General features: G+C 32.8%; 2 protein-coding genes across 2 annotated transcripts in view; one reads left to right on the top strand and one right to left on the bottom strand.

The window, feature by feature from the left end:
- LOC124531984 (CUGBP Elav-like family member 4) overlaps positions 1 to 23,091 on the top strand; it is a 703,320-nt gene that overhangs the window by 256,675 nt on the left and 423,554 nt on the right. The window lies entirely within an intron of this gene.
- On the bottom strand, positions 16,626 to 22,840 carry LOC124531982 (parkin coregulated gene protein homolog). The gene is made up of 4 exons (XM_047106587.1): positions 22,421 to 22,840; positions 21,899 to 22,070; positions 20,595 to 20,744; positions 16,626 to 17,542 (listed from the first exon to the last, which is right to left on the bottom strand). The coding sequence occupies exons 1-4, from the start codon at positions 22,703 to 22,705 to the stop codon at positions 17,382 to 17,384; spliced, it is 768 nt and encodes a 255-aa protein (XP_046962543.1). The 5' UTR covers positions 22,706 to 22,840; the 3' UTR covers positions 16,626 to 17,381.

The raw sequence follows: 23,091 nt of genomic DNA, 5'->3' as shown, positions 1-23,091 counted from the left end.
CTACATCTATTTTGTGTCATACTATAATACGCTTGATAACACGCGTGACGTCAAGAGATGACGTATCGTATTATTGTCGTGTCGTATCGTGTGAAAAACGCAACCCGGAGCGGATGTCTGTCTTTTGTCCGCACACTCGAATCTGATCATAATTAAAACGAATACAATATCCACATAATACAACATCATCTTAAATTACATCTCGAGAACGTATTCTGATAAAATGTTCGTAATTAATATTGCTACATTGAATGTTATTTCAATAGCACCTCCTTTCTAAATGATCTGTTGAATTTCAGTTTTTAAATGTACATTTCTCTATAGAGATTCTCTATGGACAACTGACATTATGGATGTCAGATATAATCTCAAAGGTTTCATAAGACGTTTTAAGCTGATGCTTGGATTTTTGTTTTATTCAGTCAAATTTCAATAAGATTTTACTCGTGATTGCGAAAGCGCTAGGAGCGCTTTTTGATATTAAACATTACATACCTTGACATTTTTATAAATATAACCTTTCTTCGATGCAAACGCATTCCATTACACTATAATTTATTGAGATTGTGTCAAAAATAAATCTATCAACTGTCAGTTTTATGTCACATACTATACTAATTAAAAGTTTGTTTCCTCGACCATACCGATCGATCTCTTTCGTGCGTTCTCCATCCTATATGACATTGGCGAAATGTCATAGCCTTAATTATTAAACTAAGAATTGAATATTAATAGTTATAATTACCATTTCAGACTGCCCTTTCATAACAAATTTTATCGTATATGTTTTTAATATAATCACACATTAATGAATATACTTATTTATACATATTTTATATTATTTATTGATCACCTGATGGTAAATGGTCACTAAAACGCATAGACAATGGCGCTGTAAGAAACATTAACCATACCTTTCATCGCCAATACGCCACCAAGCTTTGGGATCTAAGGTCCCATGTGTCTGTAGTTATATAAATATTATTATTTTGATATATATGTATTATATTTCTATTTGTGTATTATTGGGGGTGTATTTATGTTTAGAAATATTATTATATTATACTGTTTATCTTTTTCTATATCTTTTTTTTCATTTACCTGTTTTCGTTCTAAGCTCCTACCAAAGGTTGTCTGTGATAGATCGCTATAAGCGATAAGACCGCACTATGTATCGAATGTTTTGTATTTCCCATATATTTCTATGTGTTGTGCAATAAAGTATTTTAAAATTAAATTAAAAATTATGTATTAATGCTTTGATTTTATAAACATACAAATATATATAATAAATGGAATCGGATAATAATTATGTTATAAACAATTATGCCTAATTTAAATGATGACAGCGTTCACGTCCGACGGTTTTTGTTCAAACAACTTTGATATATTATGTCAGCTCTATCTCAATTGGTTATTGCTTTCTTAAACTATAACCTATATTAATATTAAAGTTTTATCGTATTGGATAAAATTGGATAGAGTTGGATGAAGATTGTTTTTTTATGCTAATTTGTTTCAATTTCTATTTTTTTTATGGTGTAAGTCAGCGGACGAGCATATGGGCCACCTGATGGTAAGTGGTCACCATCGCCCATAGACAATGACGCTGTAAGAAATATTAACTATTTCTAACATAGTTAATGTGCCACCAACCTTGGGAACTAAGATGTTATGTCCCTTGTGCCTGTAGTTACACTGGCTCACTCACCCTTCAGACCGGAACACAACAATACTGAGTACTGTTATTTGGCGGTAGAATAACTGAACTGTGTGATACCTACCCAGACAGGCTTGCACAAAGCCCTACCACAAAGTAAATGTTTGTATGACTTATATAGTTTTATAATCAAATGAATACGAATAAATTTATATCGTAGAATATAATAAATTCCGATACCAAATAAAACATTAAAATAAAAGAAGATATTACGAAAATTCAATGTTGTGGAAGCGAGACTTATTTGATGTTTATAACAGACAGGGTTAGGGGGGAAATAATAAAATTGTTCTCAGTAACGTCGCGATATGCACGCTTCATAATAAAAACTGCAACCCCATTGCTTTTCCCAACAAATTGCTTGCATGTGATCTCTTGGTGATGGTACATTTTGTAAGCGGCAGCGGATTTTATTTCATTAAAATAATATTCAAATATTGAATTTTTAATTTTGTTTGATTTTTTTTAACGATTTTACTCTCGATTCGAATTATAAATACATATTAATATATTAAGGTGAAAGTTACAAATAAATAATTACATATAAACAATAATGAACAAATTTATTGAAAATGTCGACTTCCAAGCAGGATATATTAATTTAAATAATTGTATTAACTAACATGACTTCGCATTTTTTAAATGTTGAAAAAGAGTGACTACTGAGTTTCTTGCCGGTTTGTCTCGGTAGAATCTACTTTCCGAACCGATGGTAGTTTCACTTAATTGTAAAATGACGATTCAAAAGTGCTTGTAAAAGCCTATTTGAATAAGGTTTATTTTGATTTTGATTTTTAATAGATATATCTTTTGTTATGATTGACGTTTTCTTTTCGAATTTCGAATCAGCCTAACAATTTTAGAACAATCTGAAGCCTTGTTAGTTGTTCATTCATTACGTATTCTATCATTTAACAAAACTTCATGATATCGTATTTCGGTTTTGCGGTAGTTTTGCTCGTTGCCCCTTGTGATTACCAGTACTAGGTACACAGCATAGACTGTTGTTACGGCATTGTCAGTTAAGGAGAGATTTGACAGGAGAACGAGAAAGAGATTTATACTTCTCCCATTGCTAGTGATTATTACTATTTAGCTGGGTTGTATTTCAGATAAAAATAAAATTAATAGTTTTATAATTTAAATGAGTAAGGCGTCATAAGCTGAGATGGCCCAGTGGTTAGAACGCGTGGATCTTAACCGATGATTTCATGTTCAAACCCAGGCAAGCCCCACTATATATATACATTTATGTGTTTATAATTCATCTCATGCTCGGCGGGGAAGGAAAACATACTGAGGAAACCTGCATGTGTCTTATTTCATTAAAATTCTGCCACATGTGCATTTCAGCAATCCGCATTGGAACAGCGTGGTGGAATATATTCCAAACCCTCTCCTTAATGGGAGAGGAGGCCTTAGCCCAGCAGTGGGAAATTTACAGACTGTTTTTTTTTTACTAAGGCGTCTATGAATTGCCCCAACCTCCAATCTTCATGTAAAAGAATGTCGCCTGGGATCGGCACTTCTTATCTAGGCACGGAGCCAAACCGCGGCCATTATGTGCCTCGACTATTATTTCTTATGATGATGTTTTCATACTTTGTGGTTTGCTTTTAACTTATACTTACATTGCAATCGGATTTAAGGTGCATCTATTTATTTGAGTTGTACGAATACTCGAGAACTCGGTTTATCTTTTTGTTAGTTTAGTTAATAAACATTTCATATTTATTATTGTTGTAAGGATTTAATGTATTTTGATGATAACAGCATTTAAGGAATTTAGATTTAATTTATATAGTGCTTCAGTGTTTATAAGTATATAGGTTTATATAGCACTTTAATTAATTAATTCTATTATTTACTTAAATATTTTCATATCGCGTCAGCTACAGGTGTTGTTAATTTTCATTTGTTAGATTACTAATTGGCTATTCCAATAGATAATTCAGGCACTTATATCAGATTATTCAAAAAAGGAACAAAGTTTGGTTCATTTAAAGGCAACCAATAGACTGGCGCTATATTTCATATGTTAGACTGCGCACTACTGGGCGAGTCGTTGCCTTGAACCAACAGCGAGGCCGTTGCAACACAGTCTTGAATACAGAAAATTTTCAGTGATATCAACAAGTGCTAGGCGTAAAACGAGCCCACTCCGCCGTCGCATCTGGCTTGGCACATTGCCATGCCACGCCTAGGCCGACCATTGGTTAATAGAGTTAACCAATTGACACTAGCTCGTATGCTATTGGTTGAAATATTACATAACGCCAGGTGACCCGTTACGCAGATATAGGTCAGTGGGTGTTTAAACAGTATACAGTAAAAGGACAGATAAAGCACGTATCGTACGAAATGGAATTGCTATCGATTGGTACTCTCCCTTGAGCTGACCTTCGATCGAAGGTTTTGTTTGGTTACAGCTCGTAATATTTTAAGTCGATTATATCCCTCACTTGGCAAAATAAAACTAATATACTAAATATAAATATCGATAACACGTGAATAAAGTAACAGGGAAGGTCCTGAGCTTGATTGTTGTTCTAATGAGTGTTGGTAAACACACGAGTGGCAGATCCATCACATGAATATGCCTGTACCACACGTGGTAGTATATGAACCCGCAATTCAATGAAACTCCAAGTATTTTAAGCACTGGGTCATATCTGCTCCAAATTGGTAGCATAGTTAATACATATCAATATTTTTGAAGCCGTACAAAATTGTATAGGTAATAGTTTGAATTGACCAGGGAGAGTTTTGTTTTCACTTGCATATGGTACATAGAATATATACATATCGTCTGAACTAATAATAATGTTCATCCTTTTCATTCCTTCATTACTGACGTCAGAACGTCAAGTGTCGATTTCAAAAACCTGACCCTTTCACGTCATACCAAATAATGAATGTTCAAGTAACTTTATTAAACAAAGTTTATTTTTTAACATTAAACAAAGTTTATTAATAGTTAAAACGATTGTATAATTATGTACTTTATTTTATATACAATGATTGTATATTAAATCTATCCAGATTGAGAAATCATAAATTAAGCTATTATAAGCTTAAAAATAGACGTTTAACAAATACGTTATCCAATTCTATAGCAAAGCACTAGCCAGCAAATATCTTACTACTGAACCAAGGCCTCTTCCACTTTGAAGGGATATATTAGGAGAAAGGTAGCGAGCTAATTGATGGAATATAAATATCTGTAATATAATAGTAAAAAAGAATTGAATCAAAATCAAAATAAACTTTATTCAAGTAGGCTTTTATAAGCACTTTTGAATCGTCATTTTACAATTAAGTGAAGCTACCACCGGTTCGGAAAGTAGATTCTACCGAGAAGAACCGGCAAGAAACTCAGTAGTTACTCTTTTTTAACATTTAAAAAATACAACGTCATGTTAATTAAATACAATTATTTCAATTAATGTATCCTGCTTGGAAGTCAACAGGTATTAACTCCACGCTTTTTTATCATCTACAAAATCTTGTATCGAATAGTATGCTTTTTCTACCAATGTATTTTTAACAAACGATTTGAATTTACTAAACGGCAAAGTTAAATAGTTATCGTACAAATAAAAAAAACAATATTTTTAAAGCATTATAGATAATAATAAATAACAAAACCACTCGGCGTACCAATTATCCGACCCAGGTATCTGATATGGCGTAATAAATTAACAATTCCATTGCAAATATTAACGACATCTAAGAATTTATAACGACGTGACACGTGCGAGTTCAGCGTGACGGTAGTTAGAGGGTGTGTTCATGCGTGTCAGTTAGGAGTTGCGCACACTCGTGTTGTCGATTATTTGATATCGAGAATTTGTTCTTTGACGATATAATTTACAGTTATTTAAGGATGTTGCTTTTGTGATTTTATGTCACGATTTTTTAAATACTTAATGATAATGAAGATACAAAATCTATATGTATTTATTTATTGTAAATAGTAAACACAAGACAGTTTATAGTTATTTTTTTACTTTGGTAAGTATTAACGGGTTTAGGTTAATCGTCAGAAATTGGACATACATTAAAATCAATATGTATAATTTAGGCGATACATTTTTTTAGTAAATTTTTTCATATCTGTAAATATAATCTCTGTGTAAACGTACTATCTCAGATTTGAGTCGTTGTTGGCAGAGTAAAGTTTTATTTTAGTCTTTCGACTGAGTACAGGGGGCTTAAAAAGCCGTTCGTTGGGGGCGATATATTTTTGATAGGGATTATTGCCATAGAGTCGAGATGGCCCAGTGGTTAGAACTTGATAATTCATCTCGTACTCAGCGGTGAAGGAAAACATCGTGAGGAAACCTGCATGTGACAAATTTCATTAAAATTCTGCAACATGTGTATTCCACCTACCCGCATTGGAACAGCATGGTGGAATATATTCCAAACCTTCTCCTCAAAGGGAGAGAAGGCCCAGCAGTGGGAATTTACAGGCTGTTGTAGTTGTTTTGCTATGGGATTAGGTAACGACTAGTTATATTATAAACATAAATAATAAAAAAATATATTTTCTTTAAAAAAAATGTAGGTAGTTGTATTTTCGTCTCAACTGTGAACAGTGCCTTATATTTGTAGTTGTTATTGTGAACTATGATATTTTATTGCTTGAAGTATTCGTTGAGAAACGATAAGCTTTTACGTTCGAATAAGCAGAACAAGTTGTTAACTCCCGAAGATATAATATTGCATAATTAGTGTGAAGTTAGATACTCCAATGAACCAATGCCTGACGCGTGTTACGCCTTAAGGGTTCTAGCTATATTTGTGACAATTGTTATTAATTTTCTTCCATTTATGAAATTGAAACTTTTACAAAAACACCTTCATCAAAATATTCTTTGGTTAGTAAGTAACTGCTAGGACCGCCGTCAATGCAATGGAGAACTAATGCAAGTTTGCAAAATTATGCTGAATCCTATTGGAAGAGTGTGAACAACGCCAAACCTCTTTAATAGTTCATTTTGTCATCACTTAACTTTCATGGTGCTTGTCAATTCGTTATGTACTTGCTCTTTTTTTATTTTTTTTTCAATAAGCCGTTTTAATTGTTACACTGTAAATCGTATTATTTCTACAAAACAAATAAAGGTAGATGACGTGTGCCATTAACTTTCAAGGAAGACCAAAAGAAATTAACGATTTTTAGAGATCTCTCTATCTTTGGTAAAAAAATTGTCATTCTTTAAACACTTTTTATTTAATTAAAATTATTTCTGATTTAATTTTTAGGTAAGATATACATACAATGCTTGAAACTAAAATAAACACAATGTATCACTTCGTTTTAATTTCCATTTTAGACTTAAAAACTATATGTGCTTAAGGTATAGTATTGTTTGAAAGTTATTATGTTTGTAAATGTTTATCGTGTTTTTAAGAATTATTTGTCTAAATTTTTATCTGTTATATTGTGAGTATACTTGTCTCATTATCCATGACACAATTTCATATCAAATGCATGTTTCCACGCGTATTCTCAACTAGCGTCCACGAGATGAATTATAATAACAAATAAGGCGCGTGTAAACTCGGATTTGAGACCTCATATTTTGGTGTTATATCAACTGGCCAGTGAACACGACCTGACTCATTTTAGACTTAACTCAATTAGAATGTAAAATAATCGCATCTAAATAACTCTCAAGTAATACTTATTAGTAGACACACACTCCACAGCGAAATCAAAATAAATATACACATTGTTCAAGAATTTTTTTCATGCACATTTGAATCGTCATTTAACAATGATATTATGTGAAGCTTACAACGGTTCGAAATGTAGATTCTACCGAGAAGTCAAGAAACTCAGTAGTTACTATTCTTCAATATTTAAAAAAAAAACAAACTCATGTTAGTTAAATAAAAGCATTATATCCTGCCTGGAATTCAACGAGTAATAACTTCACGCTTTTTTATGCGAGCTAGTTAGATGATGAATGAGCAATACCATATATAAATAAATATATTTGCATTTGTCTTTATTTGAACGACATAACATCATTGGTATTTCCTTTTTTCTCAGTCGGTTAAACATCGTTAAAACAGCCGAGTAAACAGAACATCGATAGCTGAAACAGTCGGTATCTTTCAGCGCTTTAGACGTTTCAAATTAGTGAAGTGGAAACTCTGGGGGCACGTGTTGGTTTTCTCATGCTAACAAATAAACTAGAATAAACGTTAAAGAGTATTCGTGGAAATACACACAGTATTTATACAGTTACATCATAAATAACTGTCATTAATGAGGAATTATTTGCTGGTAACCATATAAAATTTCTTCTCTGGACAAATTTTAATTAGATGGCTGAGATATGATTTTCATTCCCGGAATTTGATAAGTGTGTGAGGTTTTATAGAAATACTGAGCCTAATTTAGCATTTTTTTCTTAGATATATTTGTTTGGTGATACATTTTGATCCGATCGCTAAGCTCTATTTATAAAATATGGCATTGTAGTTCTTCTATACTTGTGCTATTTGGTATCAGATACTTCATTATAATCCTTGACGGGCAAAATTATCTGTGTTTCGATTATCTTAAATAAATAATGTCAAACTAGAAATATGCAACTGATTCCTGCACTCTTTGACATACATAATCAAACTTGCACTCTTTGACATTTCATTACCATCATATTCCAATAGGACAGCAATCTGACAAGATCGAAGAGAGATCAGACGCAAGATCTAAGATTTTCGACACTTAATCTTCTAACCAAAAATTTTTGAATTGTAAAACGTAATCATGAAATCTTGTTCGATCTCAAAGCCAAACTTTAGCATTTATTTGACATTTGATTTTCCTAAAAATATTTTAATACATTATAAAATCCACTGATTTTATCATTGCTGACATAAATCCTTCTAAAACTAAACAGAAAAATTATCAAATATTTAAAAAAAGGAAGATATTCAGTAAATTTTGCATTTTTCTTTCGTCCCTCAGCAACAATTTATTCCAAGTCCTTATCAACGCTCAGCAAGAATTCGCTTCAGGCGTTTTTCACGGCGACAAGATTTTAAATAAATTCAACCAGATATTATTTTTGATTTATAAACCCTTATGATAACTTCGGCCGCAAATTGTGTGTTAATTTTCATAAATATAATATTTTTTTTATGAAGTAATTTGATGAATGAATTTGATTTATGATAATTTTTACATTAATGATTCTATTGTATATTATGTCACTGATTTTTGTGAGCCGAAGTGGTCCAGTGGTTAAAACGCGGGCATTTTAACCGATGATTGCGGGTTCAAACCCAGGCATGCACCACTGAATATTCATGTGCTTAATTTGTCTTTATAATTCATCTCGTGCTCGGCAGTGAAGGAAACATCGTGAGGAAATCTGCCGTGTCTAATTTCATAGAAATTTTGCCACATGTGTATTCCACCAACTCAAATTGGAACAGCGTGGTGGAATTTGTTCCCAGGTATTACCCAGCAGTGGGAAATTTACAGGCTGTTATTTTTGTTGTATTTTATTTTTATCCTGTCGTCTTCATTCTAACAGTTATACATTATATTTTGTAAATTGGAAAAAACATTTTGTTTTTTATTACATGTTTGGAAAATAATCGAAATACGTATTGAACAGTTCTAGTTATATCATGGCTGTACGTATGTATACATCATTAACGAAAAGCCGGAGCGATGGAGGGTCAATTCGAACGGCTTACAATTACAGTAATAATGTTCTATTGATCCATTGTCACCGGCAAGAACAGATGTAATTATTCCAAGATCATGGACTGAATTCAATTATAATAAATACTAATGTTAAAGCAAATATGATGAGATGTACTGTGTTGTATTATTCATGTGGAAATTGCTCGTCATTGCTTAATAAACCTTAAGTATAACTGGTTCATAGTATGTTCATTTTACTAAGATAAGGTTCTATTTTATAAGGATTTTCTTAGTTGAAGGACTACCTCGTATAAAGAAAGCTAAGTAAATACTCAGACAGACTATTAAAAAGTGTCAGTCATAGGAGAATATGATGAGCCGAGATGGTCCAGTGGTCAGAACGGTGATGTATCTAAATCGATGATTGCGAGTTCAAACCCAGAAAAGCACCACTGAATATTCATGTGCTTATTTGTGTTTATAATTGATCTCGTGCTCGGTGGTGAAGGAAAACATCGTGAGGAAATGCATGTGTCTAATTTCATTCAAATTCTGCCACATGCGTGTTTCACCAACCCTTACCATCAAAGGAATAGGAGGCCTTAGCCCAGGAATGAGTAAATTACAGGCTGTTGATGTTATGGTTGTTTTTGTATAGGATAATATTATTTTGAAGGAAGAGTTTCATAAGAGTCTACGAGAGACGCACACAAACATGACTTTGAAGTTATATGTTTATTGAATGAGAATTAAGTCAAAATTTGAGGATGTCGTTGGAAATATAAAAAAAAACTTCGTCATTTTCTCTTAATCCATCAACTTTATAGTTATGAAACTTCGGAACGGTGAACCACAAAAATTTAACATCCAAAGTAAATTAATTCCGCTCCAAATATTCTAGATCATTCAGATTTCTCTTTACAACCGAACTAGAGTAATAAAATGTCCCACAATTCCCGCTGTTGCCAAGTGAAACGCCTTAAATTCATTTAATCACCATTATCTCGGCCAAAAACTAAGGGCCGTACCGTGCTGTTCGTTCCATGTAATCCGCATTAAGAACCGCAGGGCTTAATGCCGCTTTTGTTCTATTTGCCTGTTTCTTTCCTATCTCCCGGCAAAATTTGTCTAGGTGACGCCGTAAAACAGTCTAGCTACGGCCTCGTGTTACACCGATACTTACAGCCGAGATTATTTTTATACGTGCCATAAACACACAATGTCATAATCACAACACTGTTGGCAATGATGGTGTAAATGTGGACTTACATTTCATACGGTACAAATTTGAAATGCGAATAAGACATGATTTCCCAATATAAATAAATTGGATCAAGCAGAAAATCATTAAAATTGACATATTCAAATCATGACTTTGTTATGTGACGTGAAACGACTCAACTATTTGTAAAAGTTTTTATACTCACCTTTTTAACCTTTTTTAACATTTACATTTTTCTTTACAAAAAAAAAAAAACGACTTCTAAAAATCTAGATTATCAGTGCAGTGCAAATAATTCTTAATGTTATTAACACCTGCCCTCTTAACCTTTACTAATTTTCTTATAAATCTTATTACAATAATATTAGCTATGCCTGAGCTATTGTAAAAATCTGCTAAACTAATCAAAGATTAAGGTCATGAAATGCGCAATACAGGAAAACAACAATACAGGAAAACAACGATACAGGAAAACAACAATACTTGGTATTGTTGTTTTCCATTTCGGAGAGTGGGTGAGCCAGTGTTATATTAGTATTTCAGGGGACATCATATCATAGCTCTCAAGATTAACCGCGTATTGTTGTGATGTTAGGAATGTTTTATATTTCTAGCAGAACCGATGTTTGTGGACGTTACCATCAGGTAGCCCATTACGTCGTCTGCCTACATATTACATTTAAAAAAAAGATATTGAATGTTTGGTTTTAATGTATGACATGTTATAAAATCCAAAATTAAGATATCTCTACAGGATAGTACTGCTAAGCATGTATTACGAAACATTGTAATAGGCAACCGTTTTAAGTGTTAGATAGCTACCTCAACCGACGCGATTTATATAATCTGTAGCAGCCACATTTATTGCTTGTTAAATATAACCGCTGTTTTGTCTAATGAAAGAAAATTACGATTCAGAAAACTTTCGTAATTCAATGCAATTTTAATAATTTGCAATCCTATCAGCATTAAACGACTAAATTATTTGAACAAACAGAATTGGTATATCACATTAGAATCTAAAATTATCAGTGTTTCTTTACTATGCTGTATTACATACCATTTACATACCTCAAACATATATACAGACCTTCCTCTCGAATCACTCTATTTAAAAACCGCATCAAAATCCGCTGAGTAATTTTAATGATCTAAGCATACATAGGGACAGCGGTAAGCGACTTTGTTTTTAACTATGTAATGACTAATAATACATCGAAGATTTTATATTTAAACCTAGTAATCTGATCTGCCATCAAACGCAATACTCTGAAAATTATTTATTTAATATTTGTTTTATATTATTCTTTATTGCACCGGTTTATGTAAAGACTTTTATTAAATATAATGAGTACACCTATTTTAATAAACTCGTAGGAAGTTAATCTTAATGAAAAAAAAACATAAACGTTCTACTATCAAGTTATTAAGTCTTGATATTCAAGATAAAATCAAGACTGTTTTATCGCAGCACAATTTATATTCCGTAAGAGCAAACTTTATAAGTGTACCATTCGTTTATTAGTGAAGATCTACTTTGTTTAAACAGTTTTCGTATATCTATACAAAGTTATAATTTTGTCAGAGTTCATACAAGCACTCCAATTGATAAAAAAAATATAATTATTCAATAAAATAAAAATCGTCCACTAATTCTATATCCATTATGAAAATATTAAAAAACAAACTTTAAATCTATAATAATATTATAAATGTGGAAGTAACTTTGCCTTCTGTCTGTCTATCAGTATTTCACGACCAAACCGCTGAACTAAATTTGATGAAATTTGGTATGAAGCAAACTTAAACCCCAAAAAAGGATACATGCTACTTTTTTGCCTAGCACAGGTCAGTCAACACCCAAAAACGCGTGCGAATTCGCGGGTAACAACTAGTTCATCTTGATGACCTCCGTGGTCGAGTAGTGTGTACAACGGTTTTCATGAGTACGCCACTCCGAAGTCCCGGGCTCGATTCCCGGCCGAGTCGATGTAGATTACCAATAGTTTTCTATGTTGTCTTGGGTCTGGGTGTTTGTGGTACCGTCGTTACTTCTGCTTTCTATAACACAAGTGCTCCAGCTACTTACTACATTGGGATCAGAGTAATGTATGTGATGTTGTCCAATATTTATTATTATTTATTTTTTAACTTTTTCGATGCTCTGGATTTATTGAGATTTTATTTTCCATTTTTGCGGGTTTTTGTCCAAACAAAAACTATATATATAGATAGATATAAGTTTCCGAACATTTCTACGTGTTTATATTAATATTATAATTCATTTATAAATACTTTTTATTACCAAAAACTAAATTGATATTTAAAATACAACTGTATAAGTTATTACCGTCTACAGATTCCCCTTTCCCCGTGAGCCAGTGCCTGTCTTTTAATGAGCATATAATGATGAAAAATATGGCATTACAGTCGTCGTGTTATATTAATCGGCGCAATTTTTCAACCGTCATTTATTGCGTGGAACGAAAGATAGTGCTCAGTGACTTTCAGTGTTTTAGTGATTTCTTTAATGTTTGAATATATCGTTCTATGTCCGGCTGAAATATGTAGCTATTGTAGTACAATGCGACTTTTTTGATTGAACACTTTGTTATTAGAATGAAGAATATTGTTGTTACTTTTTAATTGTGTCGGTTTATTTTTATGTTCTTTTAAAATGTTAGTGATAAAGATGTCACGTTGTATATGATAACGATATATACGTATATAATATGTAGATTTAATAATAAATAATTCATTATGTTAAAAGTGTAATAATATTATCCGTGCGAATTCAAAATAGATATAACAGGAATTTACTTTATTAATAACATTGTATCATTTTTAATTAAAGAATACATATAATAAATATAAACAATGATTGGAAGGTTTGTAGTTTAAAAGGTACAAGGCTGTTGCATTGTAAACCAATAAAACATTAGTATAATTATTATTATATGCGCACCCCCGTGGTCGAGTGTTGTGTACACCGATTCTCATGGGTACGCCACTCCGAGGTCCTGGGTTCGATTCCCCACCGAGTCAATGTAGATTATCATTAGTTTTCTATGTTGTCTTGGGTCTGGATGTTTGCGGTACGGTCGTTACTTCTGATTTTCCAAAACACATGTGCTTTAGCTACTTACATTGGGATCAGAGTAATGTATTTGATGTTGTGTCATATATATTATTACAACATAAATATTCAAACTTTTCAGACTCGATTGAATTCGAAGCATTTATATAATTTAGTCTCCGAATATTCGCTACGTAATTAAAGTTTACTGTTTTATATGATACATTCGCTATTTATCTAGTTCTTTAGAATACCAAACAAATGATATGATCTTATATATATGTATATATATATATATATATATATATATATATATATATATATATATATATATATATAAATGATTAAACATTAAATCCTAACTATATAATGAATGTGAAAGTTTCTTTGTGACACTTTGAAGTCTATACTGATTAAACGGTCATCAATGAAAAATAGCATATTCTCCACAGCCACAAGCCACAGGTGAGAACGAGAGGGTTGAGGGTATTTCATAAAAATAATGTCATAGAATGTGACTCAAATGGAATTCAAAATAAACTATAAAAACTAGTATAAAAACTGATTTTCCTTTGGAACAATGAAGCTTAAGGCTGGAATAGTTTCGGAGCGCACTCTTCACTAAAATTACCGTCTTGATTGCTCCTAAGATAAATTATTTGAGTCTGTGGACTCGACAAAGATGTATCTATATGCAAACTAGATATGATATAGAATTTTTGTTTCAAGCAAGAAGGTTTTATGTGTTAAGTGATTTAGGCTGAAAACTTTACAATGTTCCAATTTCAAAAATAGAAAAAAATATTATCTCCACAGAATATGTTTCATATATTCATAGTTTGTTTTATATTTTAGTTGTCGCATCCGGAGTGATTGATCTACTCTGTAGTCTATATACACGTGCCACAGACTAAAAACTTTAAAAAATCAACTGTTACGGCTAAGTTTTTATCCATAACTCAACGCTACTTTTAAGTAATAGATGTTATAGAAAATATAAAAGTCCATGCAATTTTATTATTATGTCTTTAATTTACGTTTTATAAAAATCGTTAGCGACATTATATTATAAACATTTCAAGCGCATATTTTGTTCAGTTCCAGTTAACGTCACATCTGCGTTCTCTGGTTATAAATGTTAGCGACTAAAAAGGTGTCGCGTAACCAACCAGCGTCTGCGACCAGCTGATAAATGTACTCTGGAACCGGTGATCCTCAACCTATATTAATATTTACCTTGCCTTGCATTTAATATATGATATTTATTTTAAAAAAAAATTCCAAAACTTGTAATTATTATATAATATTGACGTTGAATATTGATTCTTATTCTTAATGCAATACGATTTGATAATGTAGTTAAGTCAGTTTAATTTTACACTATAAAAAATACTAATGATTCCTTGCAACACATATGTTCCACTCATATTGGGAACTAAGATGTTATGTTCCTTGTGCCAGCCGTTACACATCCTTCCAATCGAAACATGTCAATGGTAAGTCTACCTGATAGAGGTAGAATATGAATATGAAATGAAATTTCAAACACCGAATTATGCTCATAGCTCGTTCCTCATGCGTTATTTTACACATATCTTATATATCATTAAACTAGTCCAATTATAATATTGCTGACTGATCCCATTCTAAATATTAACCGGTAAATAAATAAAAAAATATTCCTAACACTAGCTATGCTTTGAAAACAACAACAACAGATGCCTGAAATACTGCTCATTTATTTTTCAAATCAATAAAAATATGAAGAATTGATGTTTTGTATAGACTAGTGGGTCCCCCGCGCATCTTCGCATTTAATAAAAAGTTTTTTAGGACTTTATTACCGATTTCCTCTCTCAATATAATTAATTTGTTTAAATTGTTAGTAATTAGTAATTTTTCTGCAGAAGCCTTTAAAATTAATAACTGTTTTTATATGCGCAGCTATCTATCAATATACAAGATTGTTGGTAACTCAAGTAAACTTACTCATAGCCTTAACACTTCACATGTATTGATTAGCGTCAAGCAATAGAGATTTTATAACGATTATATTGATCGACTATCAATACAAGTAATTACAAAGTAATAAAAAGTATAATCTCGTGTGAAGCAATCCTTAGCATACGCTATGTCCAAAACTGAAGTAACTTGTAATGCAAATTATATGCATGCATAGCGGGATTCCGCTCCAAAGCCTGTAAATTGCTTTGCCTGATCTAAATATTGACTTGACGCTCCCCAGAGGTGAAAGCGGTCCATATCTAATCATGGCGGCATAACTGTGTTCGGATGCGAATTTCTGCCCGTTAGAAATTAACGATTGACAAAAGCTAAATATACTATATAGACTTAGATGATAGTCTATCGTAGACATTATATAGTAACAACGTCATTACGTCACTCTAATAGAAAGAGGACTTCTCTGCTTTTTTTAGAAGTTTGGAGTTCATTAACCTCGCTGCTCAAATGTGTGCTGGATACACGTGGCAGATTCTCATCTACCACGTGTAGGTTTTTGCACAATGTTTTCCTTTTGACAATTTCATATACAAATATTTATAGAACGGGTCGAAAGAGTAATGCCTAATACCATATGAATACGTAAATTACTAATTAACTCACATCACTGTCTGTTCTATAGGTTATAAAATTGTAATGTGACAATCTCGTGGACCATAAATATTTATTTATAAAATAAATACTAAATATAAATAAGCGTCCCAATTTTACTTTTAGTGATGAAATGTCCTACATTGCAAATTTTATCGAAAATCATTAAACGAAAAAAAAAAAATCGATTAAGAGCCTAATACTCATGAGCCCTTCATATTAACAAACAATGAAACTTCACAGTGGCATTATGAAATAAAATACAGATAATTTAAAATTATTTTTAATAAACATAACCAATACATAAATTTGTGTAACATTAAACAATATATAAAACCTCAAACGTAACGTACAAAAAAAAATCAACAAATAATTAAATGAGTATTAAAATGAATGAGCTCAATTATTCCTTAGCTTTCATTAATTCTTACGCCCGCTTACAAATTCTAAGGGCGCGGAATTTTAATTCAGTTGCGGTGTTTTAGCGATCCATCTTTACGGCATCCTACATCGAAACATTGCAAGGAGAGCCCATTTTTAAATGTAACTACAGTTCCTATACATAATATACATCACACGTATAATTGCAATACATATTTCTGTGCATTCGAATTATAAAACTAACTGTGTCTACGAATTCGTCACTACATATTACATCAGCTATCTTTCAGTAAAAGACCTGCAAAAATTGCTTCGTCTGTTCCTGACAAACGGACAGACAGGTACACTATTTTTGTTGTTTTACGTACCGTGTACAAACATACATAAATTATGCAATTAGTAAAAAGCGATTATTTTGATATTACTACCAAGTACTCTCATTATACTCGTATTGTATTATCTACTTTCAGCTGATTAAAAAGATGCCAAAAATTACTAAATAACATATATAAATAACTGAATCGAACAAGAATACACAGAAAAGCAATTACACAATTAAATAGTCAATTGAGAAAAAACTTGAAGGCAAAACAAAAACTTTATTAACATAATAACGAATTACAAAACAATAGTTCAATTTTGTTTTAAAAAATAATAATTCCATGAGGTAAATATAAATAAAGGAAAACGCAGTCTAATTCAATACACAAGATTCATATGTTGGTATCATATACTTGATGTTGATAAATGCGTCCGGTCCGCCGTAGCGCTCCAGGATCTGCAGTGTATCTTCAATTAAATCTGCAACGTTCTCACCACGAGTCGTCGTATGGTCTATTCCAGATCCCATATTACCTATAAATTATGAAACAAATATAAATATCTAAGACATAGCAATATTGGAATTTATTGTTGCTATTGTCAAGCAATTCTCAAATAAATACTGGATTAACTAATCATGATGTACAGTAACAACCATTTCTTTTTAAGACAACATGACATACATTACTCTGATACCAATGTAAGTAGCTAAAGCACTTGTTTTATGGAAAATCAGAGGTAACGATGGTATCACAAACATCCAGGCCCAAGACAAAATAGAAAACTAATGGATTTTCTACATCGACTCGGCCGGGAATCGAACCCGGGACCACGGAGTAGCGTACCGATGAGAACCGGTGTCCTCACTACTCGACTACTTGACTAATTGAATATTGAGTGGTGTAGCTCGGTGGTAGGGCTTTGTGCCAGCCCGTCTGGGTAGGTACCACCTACTCATCAGTTATTCTACCGCCAAATAACAGTATTCAGTATTGTTGTGTTCCGGTTTGAAGGATGAGTGAGCCAGTGTAACTACAGGCATAAGGGACATAACATCTCAGTTTCTAAGGTTGGTGGCACATTGACAATGTAAGGAACAGTTAATATTTCTTACAGTGTCATTGTCTATGGGTGATGGTGACCACTTACCATAACGTGGCTCATATGCTCGTCCGCCAACCTATACCATAAAAAAATTGACGATGAAGTATTATCTATTACCCATGTCTAAACTTGCAGGTGCAAACTATCTTACAGCCTTTTAACTAACAATTGTACTAAAAAACAAACAAAAGCATATCTTGTACTACTTACTACTAATGGTGATATTATAAAAAAAATAGTAAAAACAACATACATATCAAGTTTTAAAAAGCAAATTTAAACTAGTTTATTAAAATAAACAATGTCGTACATTTTAAAAAAGTAACAAAGACATATTAACAAAGAGCTTATTATACATTTCGAGAAGTAGCGAGGAAAGCCAAAAAATGTAAAAAGCAGACAACATACGAAAGTGGCTCTAAAAGAGCGAATGTTGTTTGTGATTTAGAACAAGGGAATGACTTGTAAACAGACGCAGGTATAGTGCGACACAACTTAGATGTAGCATCGGCAAAGTTCATCAAATCGATTACTGCCGATTTATACAACCAAAAGAAATAGCTTCCTTTTGCGCCATTCGACGCTATTCGTCGCTATAGATTCTCGCGTTAGAGAAAATAAGTGCATGTAAATCGACGTGTCAAATTGACGAATATGTACGATCATATGATATTTGTTATACCGTTTGTGTTAAGATCAAATTCACATAAAAAATAAATATTGATAATTTGGTATAGCGTACTTAATTCGGATGTGATCGGTTTTACGAATTTTGCCGATGCTACATCTAAGTTGTATCGTAGTACGATACACGTAGATATTTCTATACCAGATTAACTAACGATAATGTCAATCTATAGAACATCACTTTTATATTTGCTAAAGGAGGTATTTATATTTTTTTGTTTTTTGTACAATTTGCCGATGCTACATCTAAGTTGTGTCATACTTTACGTAATTTGCAAAACATTAGCCGGCTAAAACAAACGGAGCAAAACGACGACGGAGACGGCTGAAACCTCGACCGCAACTATTTGACAACGCGAGAAATGAGAAGGCGTGAAACACAACAAACTTGCGCACCAGTTGACGCATTCTTAGTAAAGAATTCACTAATTTGTTCAAAATGAATATTTATTTTGGACAACATCACATTCATTACTCTGATCCCAATGAAGTAGCTTGCGTTAAAGAAAATCAGAAGTAACGACGGTACCACAAACAAACAGACCCAATACAACATAGAAAAGTAATTAATTTTCTGCATCGACTCAGCCGGGATTCGAACCGGACATCGATGTGGCGTACCCATTAAAACCGGTGTACAAACTACTCAACCACGAAGGTCGTCAAATATACAATAATTAAAGACAAATAATTAAACAATCAAGTGAAGTGAAATCAAGTGATTTGTAAGCTTCGTAAACGTAATTCTAGTATTTCATTTCTTAATAGTCTGTCCGTTTGTCGCTATTCACTACCAAACCGCTAAACTGAATTTTGATGAAATTTGGTATGAAGCAAGTTTGAACTCCACGTAAGGACATAGGCTACTTTTATTGCCTAACACATGACAACTAAACCCCTAAAACACGAGGCAAAAACTTGTAGTCATATAATTAATCATGAACAACACTGAAAAACAACGACTGGACGTATCAACGAGATACGACAAGAGTTATACAATTGTACCGAATCACAGAATCTACGGCATAGCAGTCGCAAGTCAACAAAGCGAAGGTAACACGAGATCGGAGCGCGCAGAATTCCTGTAACAATGCGGTCGGGTGTCAGGTCGCGGTGACGCTGTGAAGCCGTGACGCGCCCGAATTTCGCATCGTTGTCCCGACGACGAGTATAATTAATCTACTCGAGCGCCCCGACGAGTCTATTAGACTGAAAACAATATCTGACGTTATGAACGCGTCAATTTGATACATGTACCAAGATTGATGGATATGTCATCCATGCTCTGTGTCTATTATGTAAATATAAACGATACATTAATACCGTACAAATGATGGGTAGCTGTACTGAAATCATGAATGGCCAAAAATGAAAAAAGTAATGTAAAGTAACAGCCTGTAAATTTCCCACTGCTGGGATAAGGCCTCCTCTTCCATTAAGGAGAGGGTTTGGAACATAATCCACCACGCTGTTCCAATGCGGTTTGGTTGAATACACATGTGTCAGAATTTCGATGAAATTAGGCACATTCAAGTTTCCTCACGATGTTTTCCTTCACAGCCGAGCACGAGATGAATTATAAACACAAATAAAGCACTTATAAATAAATGAAATCACTAATTAAAAGGCTGATGAATACTAAATGATTTAACTAGAATTAGAATAATGTTCCAATATAATGAACGATACGCAAAATATTTTTCTAAACGTAGAAACAATTCACTCAGACGACGAAATAGATTAACGAAATGATCACTTATAAAATAAGACAGTTGAAAATGATTACAATACTAACGATTCCTGTCTTTGAAGAGGTTCAGAGTGGGTAATATCTGCCTGTAGTAGGGGACGAGCGCCTCGCCGACCCTGTCGCACCCTGTTACGAGCATTTGTATGCACTTGAGAGCATGGCAGAGAACCGAAGGTCGCTTTGTTGCCAGAGCATCTGAACAAACACGGTTATTGTTAATGGAAATATGTTGTGCAAATATCATATATGAATTTAATGTTATTTATTTAAAATTTAATTAACTAAGTAAATTATCATTTCCTGTAGATCACGTTATAAAATTATTGGAATATTATGAATGTTTTTTAAATCAAATTATGTTTAAAATTGACCTCTCGTGATCATTAACGCATCGGTGCTTATAAATACATTATTATTCAACGTGTAAATACTGGGCTTTCAAATATTTTCATCAACGATTTCACGAAGTAATATGTTTCCATACATAATGTCGTAGATTATTTTCGAAACTGTTACTCTAAATTCATTACAATAAATCGATAAATTGCATCGATATGTTCAACTAAATTCCTTTATTCGAAGCCCGTAAACATATTTTCAATCCCATCAGAAATATATCGAATCAAAACTCGAATGAAATCGAATACCGAGTGATCGTTTTACACGTTTAATCTGGAAATTAGAAGCTGTTTGATTATTTTTCACTCTGCGTTATTCCACCTGAATAAGGAATATCAAGTTGCATGTCTGGCAGTGATCTCTCAAAAAATGTGCTGCGAATTTACGAATATTGAATATCTCCTATTTCAGTTCTGGCTCCGTTTTTGTATGTGTTATTGAACGTGATGAATCATTACCGGTGAAAGCCATTCTTTTGGAAAATTCCAGATTACGTATTTCTAAAGCCAGAATTTCATTTAGAAATTTGGCACGATAAACTCATTAATTTTATGTACTTATTTAATTATTGATTATAATCAATAACAGTCTTGGCTAAAAAATATCATACATGCATATATTTATATATATTTCAGTCAGATTTTTTGGACAACTTGGTTTGGCTTACGTCCATGAAGGATTTCCTTTCCAAATAAGTGAGTAAGTATTATTAAATTATATTTATTCTATTACGATATATTTTTATTTATTAACCAAATTAATAGCCAAAGTAAAAACTACAACTGAGAAGAACCAGCTAATTTCAGGGAGTTGCTTAAGTTTAGCATTTCTTTTTAATTTTTAACTTCTTATATGACTAAGGTAGAACGTCCAACGTCAAAAGTATTTCATTTTATATAATTTAATTTCATTTTCACATGATATAATTTAAGGATAATTATTTGACTTACTTTTGATCGGTATTATGATTTGAGGAACCACTGGTAAGACCTTGAAGGATCCTTTTGTGACGAGATCGTGTACGCCATGTTCCACGATGAAGCTAAATGGGTACGTGCCTTCAGCTAAACCATCAAAGAACATTGGAAGATAGTGGTGGAAATCGAGTTTTTCTATCGGCACCTGTGAAATATTCACCAATTTTAATACTCGGCAACCAACCCTTAAAACTTGAGGAAAGTCACTTGCGACAAATACTTATAAAATAAGAAAAAAAGGATAATTAGTTGAGAGTACACTCGTCTAAATACCAAATTGATATAATCGATCAGCAGCTCTGCACGGGTGTCACAAATCTCAATTTAATATTAATAAAATATTAACAATGATTTTTCAGGTTACCTATTTTATTTTCATTGTACATTACCAATACCCTAAAAACCGAATCCCGAAAACGTTTTATTCGAACACAATAAATCGACGGAGCTTCCTATCACATTAAAACGAATCAGATACACGTGAACAGTTGTTACCTTCCAAGCGAGCCGTTTTCCGCTCGTAGTGAACTCAATACAGACAGGGAACTCCCCTCTTTGATAGCATCTCCTGAACATTGTCGGCTTCGGCGGCAAAGGGTCGAACACACCGCACTTCGGGGGAGGTACGACTTTCGTGTTCTTCTGCATCGCCTGTATCGTAAAGGCCGGAACGATCCTGCATTTCCTTGTCTTGTGCGGATAGTTCGGACTCGGTTTCTTCAAAGACGAACGAAAATCTTTCCCACAAATGTCCGGCGAACACGGCGGCAATAGAACCATATTGGCGCTCAATATAAAAACATGGTACACAAAGGATGGAAGTAAATAATCTGATAATATCTATCTAAAATGTTGACACAAGTAATAAAATAAGAAAGTAAATTTGCTCGGCCGATCCTCGATTGTGATTGTTTATTTTGCAACATGATCGTTGCTTAGCAACCGGTCGCCTATCGATTGATTGCCGACAGCGCCGCCGCACGGCTCCCGATCGTATTAGGACTTGGACAGACAGAATTTAATGCCTATGAGTAAATAAATTTAATATCATTATTTATTTATATTGACAAAAATTTATCATTGAGTTAATTTTATATTTTATATTTGAATAAACATGATATGAAAAAAAAGGTTTATGATAATGGCAAGAAAAAGAGTTTTACAAA

Source organism: Vanessa cardui, chromosome 8 (genome assembly GCF_905220365.1).
Source record: "Vanessa cardui chromosome 8, ilVanCard2.1, whole genome shotgun sequence".
In the NCBI taxonomy this organism is placed as follows: domain Eukaryota; kingdom Metazoa; phylum Arthropoda; class Insecta; order Lepidoptera; family Nymphalidae; genus Vanessa; species Vanessa cardui.
Note: the sequence above shows the minus strand (reverse complement) of the source record. Positions and strands in the feature narration are given on the sequence as shown.

Coding starts and splice junctions, on each gene's coding strand:
- LOC124531982 (XM_047106587.1), bottom strand. CDS start 22,705: ATGGTTCTATTGCCGCCGTGTTCGCCGGACATTTGTGGGAAAGATTTT. Junction 22,071..22,420: donor GAAAACGGCTCGCTTGGAAG/GTAACAACTGTT, acceptor AATATTTCACAG/GTGCCGATAGAAAAACTCGA. Junction 17,543..20,594: donor CCTCTTCAAAGACAGGAATC/GTTAGTATTGTA, acceptor CATAATTTATAG/GTAATATGGGATCTGGAATA.